Raw genomic sequence first — 12624 nt, forward strand, 5'->3', positions numbered from 1 at the left:
CCAGACGAACAGTTGTCATGAACTGGGTCAGTAACCAAGGAGAAGATGGGACCTAAAAAGTATCCTCTAGAAAAAAAAGTTCTCATTCCAAGTTGAAACAGACTCCAAACTAAGTTGCCAAGGATAACCTGATTCAATCCAAATAAAGCATAATTGAGTTCAGTTGTATAAGATACAGCAGATATATAAAAATTACTTGTGTTGTTATCTTAGTAATGTGGTCGCATAGCAACAAGCTCAGTCTGAGCGATCATTCCTTTATTAGCTTTGTGAATTATCGTACCACTAGAAAGTGGATATTGGAGAGAATTTATCCTCAAAGATTGAGAGCTTTGTGTAGGCTGACATGCTATAAAGCAGAATAGAAACTGGGCCAAGTAATAGAAACCAGAATCAAATAGGCTTTGAGTTAAAAATGCTCCATGCACACAAGCCGATTTCTACAGTGCTTATTAGTAACAGCAACCCTGGCAGTATAGCGGGACACCATCGCCTCTGAGGAGTTTGCATTGCTCTTTGTGATAATGCATGTACACATTACTTCGAACGTAACTGGGTGCAGGTGTAACCAAAACTGGAGATGGGGAGACAGATGGTTCATTTGCCCACATCATATATTCTCCAGCGGTTTGCTGACTAAAACATTTCCTTACTCAAGCCGTGGTATTTCAGTACAGTGATATTACAACCAGCACGTCAGTATGCTTGTTTATTGCTCTGTCCCTTGCACCTACTGAGCAATTATTCTGTTTTTATTTATGCACTGTCAATGAACTCAGCTTCTCTATAAGCTGCAGAACTTGAGGAAAACTTGAATGTTGCAGAATTCACCAAAAACAGTCAAGGGAAATAAACAGGAAGAAATTAGCTTTTTTATTGCTATCAAGTCTCACATTACAGCATTTTCATGTAGCCAAGTTGGGACACTACCAGGCTATGACTCCTCTGAGGTAGCATTCTATTTTTTTAACTTTTTTGCAGCAGTGAAGGGTAAAGGCCATAGAGCAGTGCTGAATGAAGTTGAGACCATATTTAGTCACTTATTAAAATGTGGTCTCATTTACCAAGGTACTAAGCACTATCAGTTCTTATTATCTTCAGGATGACTTGTGGATACACTTGTGTGTGAAAAAGCAGGAAATTTTTACACTTTAACTTAGGACAAGCACGCAGCTTTAAACAGAAGATGGATGACTTCATTCAACTCTGGATTACTTCAGTCTTACCCTAGTTTTTGTCCATGGAAACTCAGATAACCACATTACTCTTAGAAGAGGTTAGAGTTGGTGCTAAAACACAGCACACATGCCTGACATGTAAGCTAGATTTATCATTTTAAATACATAAAGGTATTCATTTTCACTTTTCAGAACTCATTTGTGGGATCTGAAATGTTCATTTGGAAAAAAAAAAAAAGCTAGCAATACATTACATTGGAAAATACCCACACTTCACAGCTAGCTGAAATCTTACCAATGTACAATGGTACAAAACCATTTTCCACCCCAGATCAGAACTCAGAAATGAACTTTTCCAGAACATGTCAATTGGTATGTGCTCTAGGGAATAAAGATGGATTTTACCTTCAGCATTCTCACAAGAAACTCAACAAAACTTTCTTCTCAAATCTCCCTGCCATTAAACTTCACTTCTACTGCACAGTATAGAAAAAAGTATGAGATTTCTCAGACTGTTTATGTCTCAAACCATTGATGGATTTATAAGTCAAAAATAAACCAATGAAATCTGAACAGAAGCCCAGAGGCAGATGCACTTTTATGAACTTGAGTTTCTAGATGGCAAGAGGAATCATTTTTCCAAAGTGTGTCAGAGTACTATGTTAATAAAAAAACCGCACGTGACAGGGACTGTGTTTCCCCTCAAAAACAAATGTAGCTTACAAGAAACAGAATAACAACAGGGCAAAAAGCTGAAGTCCTGATAATCTGGTCATCTGAATTACAAATGGTATGAGCTGTAATTGCAATGAAGTTGCAGGTCCTTATAACGGGAATTTTAAAGTCCTTCCTGACACCAGACTGCTGGTTCCCAAAGTGGAGGAATCTGCCCTTAGGAGAGAAGGATGGGCTGCATTTGCACTGCAAAGATGGCACCTCTGTTTTCTCATAAGCACCCTCAGAAGAGTTAGATTGTAAACAAAGCATTAATGAAGGAAAAGAGGAAAGACCCAAACTTTGGCTGCACACTATATGAAAAAAAGGAGCAAAATACCAAATGAAAAGGTATCTTTCTTAAGCAAGGACATCACTAGTAGCATTAGCTGAAATCCAAGCAGATGTGTAGGTTGTTTGTAAGTCCCAGATAGCTAGAAGAATAGAGCCAAACAGGAGAGCTTAGGAAAGAAACAGTTTTGATTGCTATGGGCAAAGTAAATGAAAAATAAATCTCACTGATGTAGCCAGTAGGAAAAAATTAATGGCTGCATGAAAAAAACTGCAGAAAGGTGGACAAAAGAGTATCAGACACGTGAGAGCTGAATGGGCTAAGCATGGCAATCAGTTCTCTATGCATTATGTCAAGGTGAAATTTTCCAGTCATCCCACAGGACCATTAGAGAGTAAAGAAGATGGGTCAGACTTGAAAAACTAATGTCAAAAGGTACTGGCCACGTATCTGCAAGCTGGTACTTTCCCCTACATTTTCCTCTTACTATTGAAACCTCCCAAGTAATTAATTATTAATTAGTATTACTGTTATCATAATCCCTACTTTATGCACATTCATCATTGTTACGCAGCTAAATGTGTAGTTTTCTCCTTAAATCTTGTCCATATGTCAAATCAATCTCCCCAGACTCTTAATTATTTTAATGTTGATCTTGGAATTCCTTCTAATTTGCAACAGATTTGTGATTTAATTTGATTTGCAAAATACGCAGAGCTGCCAGTATTCCCAAGAATTAACATTTCAGGTGTCACTCAACTTACAACAACCATGTTTCTTGGTAATTTATGTGAAAACTATTATTAGACTTCAGTTTACTGTGAAAGGCTATCACAGAAAAAAAATTAAACGCTGCTGAATGCATTGACACCATTTGCAGGAAAATGTTGTTAGGAAAATCTCTGAGACTCAGAAAGACACATAGGCTGGGGCAGAGGAGGAGGCAGATCCAGGTGGATACAGCTAGTTATTGCCTGTATATTCCTCATTGCTTTGAGTAGGTTTTTCCATATGACCAAGTCAAAAAGACCAAAGCTGTGGGCTTTGAGCAACCTGATCTAGTGGGAAACCGTCCCTTCCCATGGCAGAAAAGTGGAACTTTTAAAAGTTTTAAAAGTCCCTTCCAACCCAAACCATTCTATGATTCTATGATTCTAACAAACTACTTAATCTCTTCTATTTTGACTCTGAAGAAAATAAAAAACCAAATGTACCCAATATTCATTCTCATAGTGATGAGATGCTATATAAAAAACCTTCTCCATTTTCTTTAAATGTCAGAAAACAAACCCAGGAGCACAAACGTGATGGTACCAGGCTATAATGCACAATAATGGCCTCACAGACTTAAAATCTCCATTTGGTTTGCCAAATCTTCTGGCAAAAAAACCAGCATGACTTGGCTAAAGTTAAAGTTAAAAGGAAAGACAAAATAATCTGAAATGGATTGACAAAAGTGGTTATGAAAAAATGTTATATGGTCTGCAGACACTTAAAACACTTATGTGAGCATCCAGCTCCACATGTGGCAGTAGTCCCACACAGATCAGATGGACATCATTGCCAATGTGGCCAGAGCATGCTTGGAAGAAGTAGCCCACAATTTGCAACATGCCTGGTGTGCTTTTAATAATTAATCTGTTGAGAATTCACATGTATTTTCTGCCAAAGCACAGCACAATTGCAAAATCTCACTGGTGTCTAGGTACACTTCCCTCAAAAAAACCCCAAAACCAAACCCTAACAAACCATAGAACACAAACAGAAAAAAACTACCAGAAATATGTAATACATAATTTCATTAACCTCAGAAAACAGTATGTGCAAACATTAATTCAAAGATTCTGGCTTCTATACTAACACTTCATATGCCCTTCTTCGGTCATTTATCATCTTGCCCAGACCACATGCACAGGGAGAACCGAATATACTGTCCTAGGGTACTCGTGGAGAGCATCCACACCTGCCCCTCCAGTACCACCAAAGGTGAAACATGAGACAACCCCTGGGGAGGAGGTCTCTGGGAGAGGGAATCAGCTGCATTACCTCACCCACATCCTCTCAGTGACTCCAAACCCCAGGAGAGGCAGAGCACACCACCAGCACTTCCATCAGAGTAACTTCCCCTTTCATGCCAAATGGAAAGCACAAAAATAAAAGGTGGCCCAGGATTTTGCTCATAAACAGAGCCTTAAAAGTCATCTGGGGCTCAGAAAATCCATGGCTTCTCCAGATCAGGGAATGCACCTTCTTTTGCCTTAATACAGTCTCCAGAGGAGGCACTAAGTCTCATAGGGTCTTGCATCTTCTGTTCAATTCTTGCTGGGTTACTCAGTTAGGTGAGTGGTCCCAATGGAGAAAACTAAAGACAATTGTTGAGACTAAACATGATTGATGACTAACTGTGGCTGGTATGAACTCTTCATTGTTAGAGCCAAGTGTGAAAAAGAGAGCCCTCATCTCTCATTTCCTAACCTCTCCCATAATAAATTGTGAAGGAAAAGACATCCACTATGCCGCTCAGAGCAATGCTACCAGCTGCAAATTACAAAGCAGCCTGAAAGACTCGAGGTGACACTGGGTTCTTCCTTGTTTCCAGAAGTGAACTTTTTTTTAAAGCCAAAAAAAACAGTACATGCATTTCTGTAATCTCATGCAAAGTAAAGATGCAAATATTATTTCAGGAAATTATTAAAGCATTCTGATATGATCCCAGCTAACAGTGACAGTGCAGCAGCATACTAGTGCACATATTACCCCAGCAGAGACTCGTACCATTATCTACCTTCCTTCCCCTGGCACACCACCATTACATTCAAGGTTCTGGAAAGCAAAGTGGAAAGGGAATGAGACAATATCATTGTAGGACACCAAAGCATGGTAGCCCAGGGCATATTTTTATGACTTTAATTTGCAGTTTGTACACCCATTTGGCATATGGGTGCAACTTAGAAGTCATTTCTCCTTCTCATAGCTATGATTGATTTCTGAACATAAAAATCAGTCATGAACAACAGATTTCTGTGTAAACACAGTTGTGACTAAGTCAATCTAACCCTGAGAATCTTGGTTCTGCTATGAATACAAATAATACCTGAAACTGATGTCTTCATTATATCTTTTGTTGTGAAAACAAAAATGTAATTCAGATCTATTGTAAAACTTGCAATAAACATGCCAGGACAAAAGAAACTGGAGGTGTTTTGGAAGCAGCTATAGGCTGTCTAAATCACTCTTTTGTGTGCACGACTCTGACAGAGATAGATAGCACAGATTTCTTTTCAAATGTCTTGTACAGGAGAAAAACTCTTCAATGTCAATGATTTTATAGCTTTTTTTATTTTGATCAATGACTGCTAAATTATATGTACATTCATAGGAAGGAACAAATAAGGTCTGCCACCAAGTTGTGGACATCACTTACATCATAAACTGCCTAATCAAGGTCCCCATATAATTTTTCAACATCTTCACTATCCTGTGCAAACAATGACATATTAATGCCAAGGTACAGGATGGTTTTTTTCCTCCTTAGCAATATTCCAAAGGATGTGTTACCAGAGCCTTCCTCTCCAGTTTACAGTGTCAGCTATCTTATGCACAACTACAATTCCATAACTGGATTCAATTGCACAGCATTACAAGAAACTGTGACCTGAAATATATTTTAAACATTTTAACACTTAGTAACACAAAGGGTCAATTGTTGCTTGTTTCTCCTGCTCTTGTTATTCCTGAACTGGATTCAACAACAGCCCCCTCCTCAGTTTCCTTGATATTTCAGCTGGCAAGTTAAACCTAGAATTGCCAAGAAGGCAAACAGAAACTTGCTAAGAACTTTAACTCTGCAGAGGGAAAAAGAGGGTTGAATAACTAATACATTTATTGCAGACATTGACAGAATTCAAAGTGCACTGGACTCTGTACATGAGTAGTGAGAGATTTGGACAGAAGTGTATATTACACAATCCCACCAACATAGTCCTGAATACATATTAATTAATTAACCAGTGCCTCCACCAGAGGTGCTCACATAATAGTTGTGGAACTGGAAAAAATAATGCAGTTATTTTGTGACATATACACTTTATGATGTTAGGCTGCCATTCAATGAATTTCTATCATCCAGTAGGGACTGTATCCTAATGGTTGCCTGTATCCAAAATCCAATATGTAAAATTTAACTCCAGAAAAACTCTAGGTCCCAAATAATAGTAAGTGGCATTGCTCATACATACAGAGTCATTGACATGCATACACAGCATGACTTACAGTTCAGATGGCCTAGCAGGTCTTAAGATTTGAAATCTTACAAAACTTTTTCATCTATTTCCCTTTTTATAGCATTGACTTTTCCCAGCTTGATCTACAAAGGTGGAAAAAAAATAATTCATTTTGTCACCCATCAGGCTGATTTCACAGGAAACTATGATTTACAAATATGGAACCACATTGAGTTTGGAGTATGAGATCTAAAATGGATTTCCAATACCTTTTACAGAAGTTTGACTGTCTAGAGCTCTTAACTACTCTGTATTTCATAACAGTATGTTTCATCAAGTATAAGGAATGCAATGTGAGGACACTCAAGAACTACCTTTATTATATTTATAGGCATCCAATGCCCCTGCAAAGTTGGTGATGCTTTACCATTTGCAAAGTTCAATCACAACAGTAAGTTAAGGGAAGCCAAGCAGAAAAAGTATCACATGGATTTAGAAACAGTCAGTCCTAAAATAATCCCAATATTCACACTCAGGAGGTAGTGAAACAATTTCTTTACTCAGTGGAGAGTGTGGAAAATGTAAGAGAATGATCAGAAACATACTGGCTGTTTCAGAAAGGACCTGCTGAGAGCAGGCTTTATGACTTGGGCCTTCAAGAAGTGGGCTTACAGCAGTAAAACAGTGCTTGCCAATCTATGAGAGGAATGACAAGTACAGGTAAGAGAGCATCCACAAAAATCACATCTATGTGATTTGAAACCCATGTCCCTGAGTGTTGTGCATGTTTGGGCAAGGAAGTCATGCCAGTTCATGAAGAAGCTGTTTCTGTACCAAGACGTATCATTGATGCTAAAAACCAAGACCCAATGGACAGAAGAAAATCAGAAATTAACTTCACAGTGCTGCCTTCACATTCCATAGCCCATTTCTGTTAGATAGTGCAAACTTCAATAAAGCATACCTGAAAAAAAAATGTAGCCTTGTATAGAAAAAGTTAATTTGTACCCTGTGCACACAAAATAGGGATACAATTTTTTCACTGAGTAAACACATCACATCATCGATTCACATTTTCTTTATCTATGTTGTAGAAAAAAGTACAGGAACACAGAGTCAGCCTGGGTCTGATACAGAAGGTTGTTTTAGATGTCCGGCGTTCATTCCATAACCCTAAGTTACCTTGCAATAAAAGAAGAGTAGAAGACAAAAAATGACTATGAACCAAACACATCCACTGGCAGTAGAGCAAAAAGCGAAAATACAGAGGTAAGACTGACCATGTTGTCCAGTGGTTCATGGCAAGCAGAACTCCTGCCCTCTGAACTTGGCAGAACTGAGCCTGGAGAGTCCAGAATGAGGGCACAGCCACTCTTAATATGTAGCAAATTTAACTCCATCCAAAGTTTGCAGAAGAGTTGCTATACTCCAAGAGAAGCTGTACTGGTATGGAAATGAAAACTGAGTAAAACAGCACTATTTTCGCTCACTTCTTTTCCTCTTGTCTCCTCCCTTCACCTTTTTAAATCAGCACCCAAAACGGTGCAGACCCATAATACAATCCAGCCTACTTTACAGTTTCAGGCAAACAATATGACCTACACATAATCTGTAAAATGCATTAGCTTTTCTGTATCAGATTTTGGTGTTTATTCTGTTTAACATTTCGTTTAGGTGTTCTGTGACTCAAAAAAAGATTAGCTTTAGAAGAATCATATCAGTACTCCTAAATACCACCATGCTGTTGTTTCCTTCCAGAAAAGCACAGCTCTTACCTGTACAGGAATAATCATCAATGCGAATATATCCAGTTTTGCAGACACACATGAAGGATCCTGGTGTATTTACACACATGGTGTTCTCACGACAGTAGTGCCGTCCTTCAGCACACTCATCAATATCTGTGAACAAGGCAAACAGGAACACAAGTCAAATTCAGCACTTATTTTTTGCAATCTCTCAATACACTGCTGTTCACTTCCATCAGCAGTGGACTAGACTAAAGGGTTACTTAAATGCCACTGCATTTTGGAAAGCTTTTTGGCTTTCTCCTTTAAAGAAAAAAAAAAAAACTGCTTGAAATATTCAAACAAGAGAAGCACCATGAGTTTGTGAACAGCTGTTAGTGGAGTTACAAAGATTACACTGGCTTACATCTTTCCTTTTGAAGTACCTCTGATGTTATTCCTATGATTTAAATGGAACAGGGGAAAAAAAAACCCATAGTCCCAAACAACTGAGCAATGACCTCAGCACTGCAATGGCATCCATAGTGCACCCTGTGCAGTCACCTCAGTCATCAGTACACAAAACACACAACTACACGCACGCTACATGCCTTTGATCTAACAGGAACTATTGTTTAGGAAGAAACTGTAAGGAACACAAAAAGATCTGAAAAGACCCTGAAACTTAGTATAAATTTTTCTTAAAATGATAGTCAATCAGTATTTTTAATATATCTAAACACATATTTCTGTACCTGCAAATATCTACATACATATGTATATAGATACATACACGCACGGTACCTGAAAGGAACCTGTGAGAATCTCATTCATATAAAGATCTGCTCTGACAGAACAAAATGCAACTTGATAAAATACTTGTTGGGGCAGAACATGTGTTGCAGTATAAGGTTCTAGAGCAAATTCCCAACAAAAACAACTGTCGGCATGGAATTCAAAACTTAATTTGTTTTGGTACTCTCTTGGGCTTCAAAATTATACATATTTCTTGTATCAGGTTACAATTCAATGGTAAGACAGAAAGCACTACAAATGGTAAGAGAAATCACTACAAATAACAAAAAACCTTCTCCATAATATTATACTGCAAAAAAAAAATAAAAGCTATATTAATACTGAAGTGGTCAGTACCACACTGTTCCTGTAATAGTAATAATAAAGACATGATTACTGAGATGCTCAGTACACCTATTTATAGTTTCATGCAATGTGTCACTGAACCTTGCTACCAAAGTATGCCAAAAATCAAATGGGTGGATTGTTGGCTTGGTTTTTTTCCTGCTCATCAGTTTTGATTTCTTTCTTGTTTATACAAATAAACATGTATTGTATATTTGTATTTTATAATTGTATAAATTATATTTATGCTTTCAGTGTTGAAAATGAAATCTCTGTATCGAAATGCATCATGTTGCAGAGTCTAATGATAGCTCTAATGATAAGACAAAAGACTGTGTATACAAACTCAAATCAGGGTTGATTTCTTAATGCTGTGACGCTAAATGTCAACATTATTAACTCCTGCACTTTGCTCCTGCTCAGGTTGTATGCTTATCCCTCATTTCTTCTTATCTTCCCTGTGCCTTTAAATCAACAAGAATTTACCAACTGCACTCATTTACTGCTCTTTTCTTCCCCCCCTTGCATCCTTAGAGGATAATTTGCCTTCCTGTACAAAACAGTGTGACACACTGAATATTAGTAAATCTGTAGTAAGTTCCTAATTTCTTTCAGTTTTGGAAAAAGAATTTCCCACAGGTCCTCTGCCCACTGCAAAAGAATTTCATGGCTGATGTACATTGGCTGGTTTCCTTCCCTTTACCTTGTAAATTCTGCAGGCATGAGAGAATCATAGGTGTATGAAGGTGCTAGTTTGGAAAACTAATCTCACAATTTTATGTACACACGTACTTGCACAAATGAGTGTGCATTTACAGTGAACACAGTGGGTATAATAAGGCTCCAAACACATTCTGTGAACTTCATCTAAGAACACCAAAAAAAGTGAAGCTATCACAAGATTACCACAGCTGGTTTTGCACAGAAAGTGGAATAGGGCACAGATCTCCCAACTTACAGATGTTCTACAGAAACACAAGTATGCAGTTCACAAAAGCAGCCAGCAATTACAACATATGACTCAGCCTCTACAACAAATGATGCAACTTGTGTCTTTCATAATTCCAAGTAACAACTCCATATTAAATTAATTGTGTTGATTTGTATTTAAGTAACATCATCAGTCTTCAAGTAATTGGAGGTCTTATGATCTCAGCATCAACAGACTGCCTACAAGCCAGCTCTGTCACTCTCAGAAAATTCTACTTAAAAATCCAAAGCCTCAGAAGCATTAAATAGAACTTTTTGAAAACTATAATAATGATTCCTTCAGAAGGTCAATAGCCACAGGAGACCCAAAATGCCAGCAGTTTTTATTTTGCAGGGAAAAACTTAAAGTCAAAGCTCCTTTGATTCAAACCTCCTAATTCAGAAGTGCTCTAAATATAAGCTTTCACTTTGTCAACACACCACATATTGAGATTTTGAAAAATGTTTTATTTATAATAATCTTTTTCCCCCAAACCTTGCTTGTTCAACTGATAGAAAAAAAAAAAAAAAAAAGAAGAGGAAGAAAACTCAACCCACATCTGTTCAGGTTAACTTTGAAGTGTTCATTTGGACAAATCAGATGTACTCTTTTTTTCAAACTGTTTTGCAAAGAAATTGCTCACATTTTTTAAATGTTCACTAGAACTCAGAACTCCCACCTAACCCTCTGTTATTGCTACTATCACAAGCTTTTTTTACATTTACACCTAAAGACGCTCTATACCATGGACACACAGCAGATAAGATGCTTTTACAAACAATTTGCAACTTTAATATTAGATAAAGATAAATAATACAAAAAGGGTAAAATAACAGTCAAATGGCAACTAGTCACACAGAGACTGACCATATTAAAAACCTGTAATTCCATTCCCCCTTTGGCAGTCCACATGCGAGCTTAGGTTAAGGTATTACAGATCAAGAAGTACTGAACTAGGTCAGGGAATGAACCCAACATCTTTTGTCTTTCAAAGCTACCAGAATAAAAGCCTTTACATCCTGTTAACTGGTTGAAAACCAGTGTAGCCAGTCATGGTGTAAGCCCAATCAGCAGCCAAGCCCCAGGCAGCCACTTGCTCACTCTCCTACCAGTGGGATCTGGGAGACAATCAGAAGGATAAAAGACAGAAAACGTGTGGACTGAGATATAGACAGTTTAATAGGGAAAGCAAAAGCCGAGCACACACAAGCAAAACAAAACCAGGGGTTAATTCCCTGCTTTGCAATGGCAGGCAGGTGCTCAGCCATCTCCAGGAGAGCAGGGCCCCATCACATCTAAAGGTGCCTTGGGAAGACAAACTCCATCAGTCCATAAGTCCTCCCTTCCTCCTCCTTCCCCCCAGTGCATGCACTGAGCATGATGGCACATGGGCTGGAATCTCCCTGTGGTCAGTTTGGGTCCTGGCTGTGTCTCCTCCCAGCCCCCCAGGCACCCCCAGTCTCCTCCCCAGTGTGGCAGTACAAAAAGCAGGAAAGGCCTTGGCTCTGTGTAAGCTCTGCTCAATAGAAGCATCTCTATTATCACCGTGTTCAGCAAAACTCCAAAATACAGCCCCACACCAGCCACTGTGGAGAAAATTAACCCTCCCTTGGCCAAAACAAGCATGCCACCTTTAGATACAAATGCACAACAGAACATCTTATGCATTTCCATATCTAAGAAATCCTACAACATCTATCTTAATTTCCTTCTCCCAAAAAGCTTAGTTAGCATATTAATGCATATTCAGGTTTTGCTGTTCAGCCAGTAAGATGCTGAAATCAGTTCAATAGGATGAATGCACCACTCCAATGGCTCTATACATTCAACAATAAAGACTTGTGTGCTTGAAGTCTGTGATGTGATACTGAGACACCAGCTGTGATATACTGACAACAGTGTAGTCATGGAGATCATCAACCTGCTCTATTCCCAGTGGAACAGATAAAAGGGGCACCTCTGGGAAAACTGGTTAGTGCAAAAGTGTTTGGAATCTGCACTTCAATGATTTATTTATACTTGCAAAAACACCAAAAACAGGAAAAAAAACCCTGAAAAACCTGCCTTTCTTTATTCCCCCAAGCACTCAAACAAAATTTATGCAAAATATATAACCAAAGAAAAGTTTCCCTGTATCCCTTTCTCCTGCACTCTAATGACTTTGCTTCCCCAGTGTAAAATTCCCAGTTATATTTTACAATCCCATTAATAACAACAGAACTTGACCTGCAATCTATAAATCATTGTTGACTAAAGCCTCACAAACAAACAAACAAAGCCACTCCTTAGGCTGCCCTATATACATCACTACCTTCATCCACCACAAAAGCCTGCCAGAACAAATGAGTCTAGTCATTATCACTAAGTCAGTAATTACCAG

General features: G+C 38.3%; 1 protein-coding gene across 1 annotated transcript in view; it reads right to left on the reverse strand.

Annotated features, from left to right (window-relative positions):
- NELL2 (neural EGFL like 2) overlaps positions 1–12624 on the reverse strand; it is a 133690-nt gene that overhangs the window by 51278 nt on the left and 69788 nt on the right. Inside the window, exon 13 of the mRNA XM_041465590.1 lies at positions 8183–8308. Within this exon, the coding sequence (XP_041321524.1) occupies positions 8183–8308 (126 nt within the window). The remainder of the gene's footprint in view (positions 1–8182; positions 8309–12624) is intronic.

Source organism: Pyrgilauda ruficollis, unplaced genomic scaffold (genome assembly GCF_017590135.1).
Source record: "Pyrgilauda ruficollis isolate IOZ18807 unplaced genomic scaffold, ASM1759013v1 scaffold19, whole genome shotgun sequence".
Classification (NCBI taxonomy): Eukaryota; Metazoa; Chordata; class Aves; order Passeriformes; family Passeridae; genus Pyrgilauda; species Pyrgilauda ruficollis.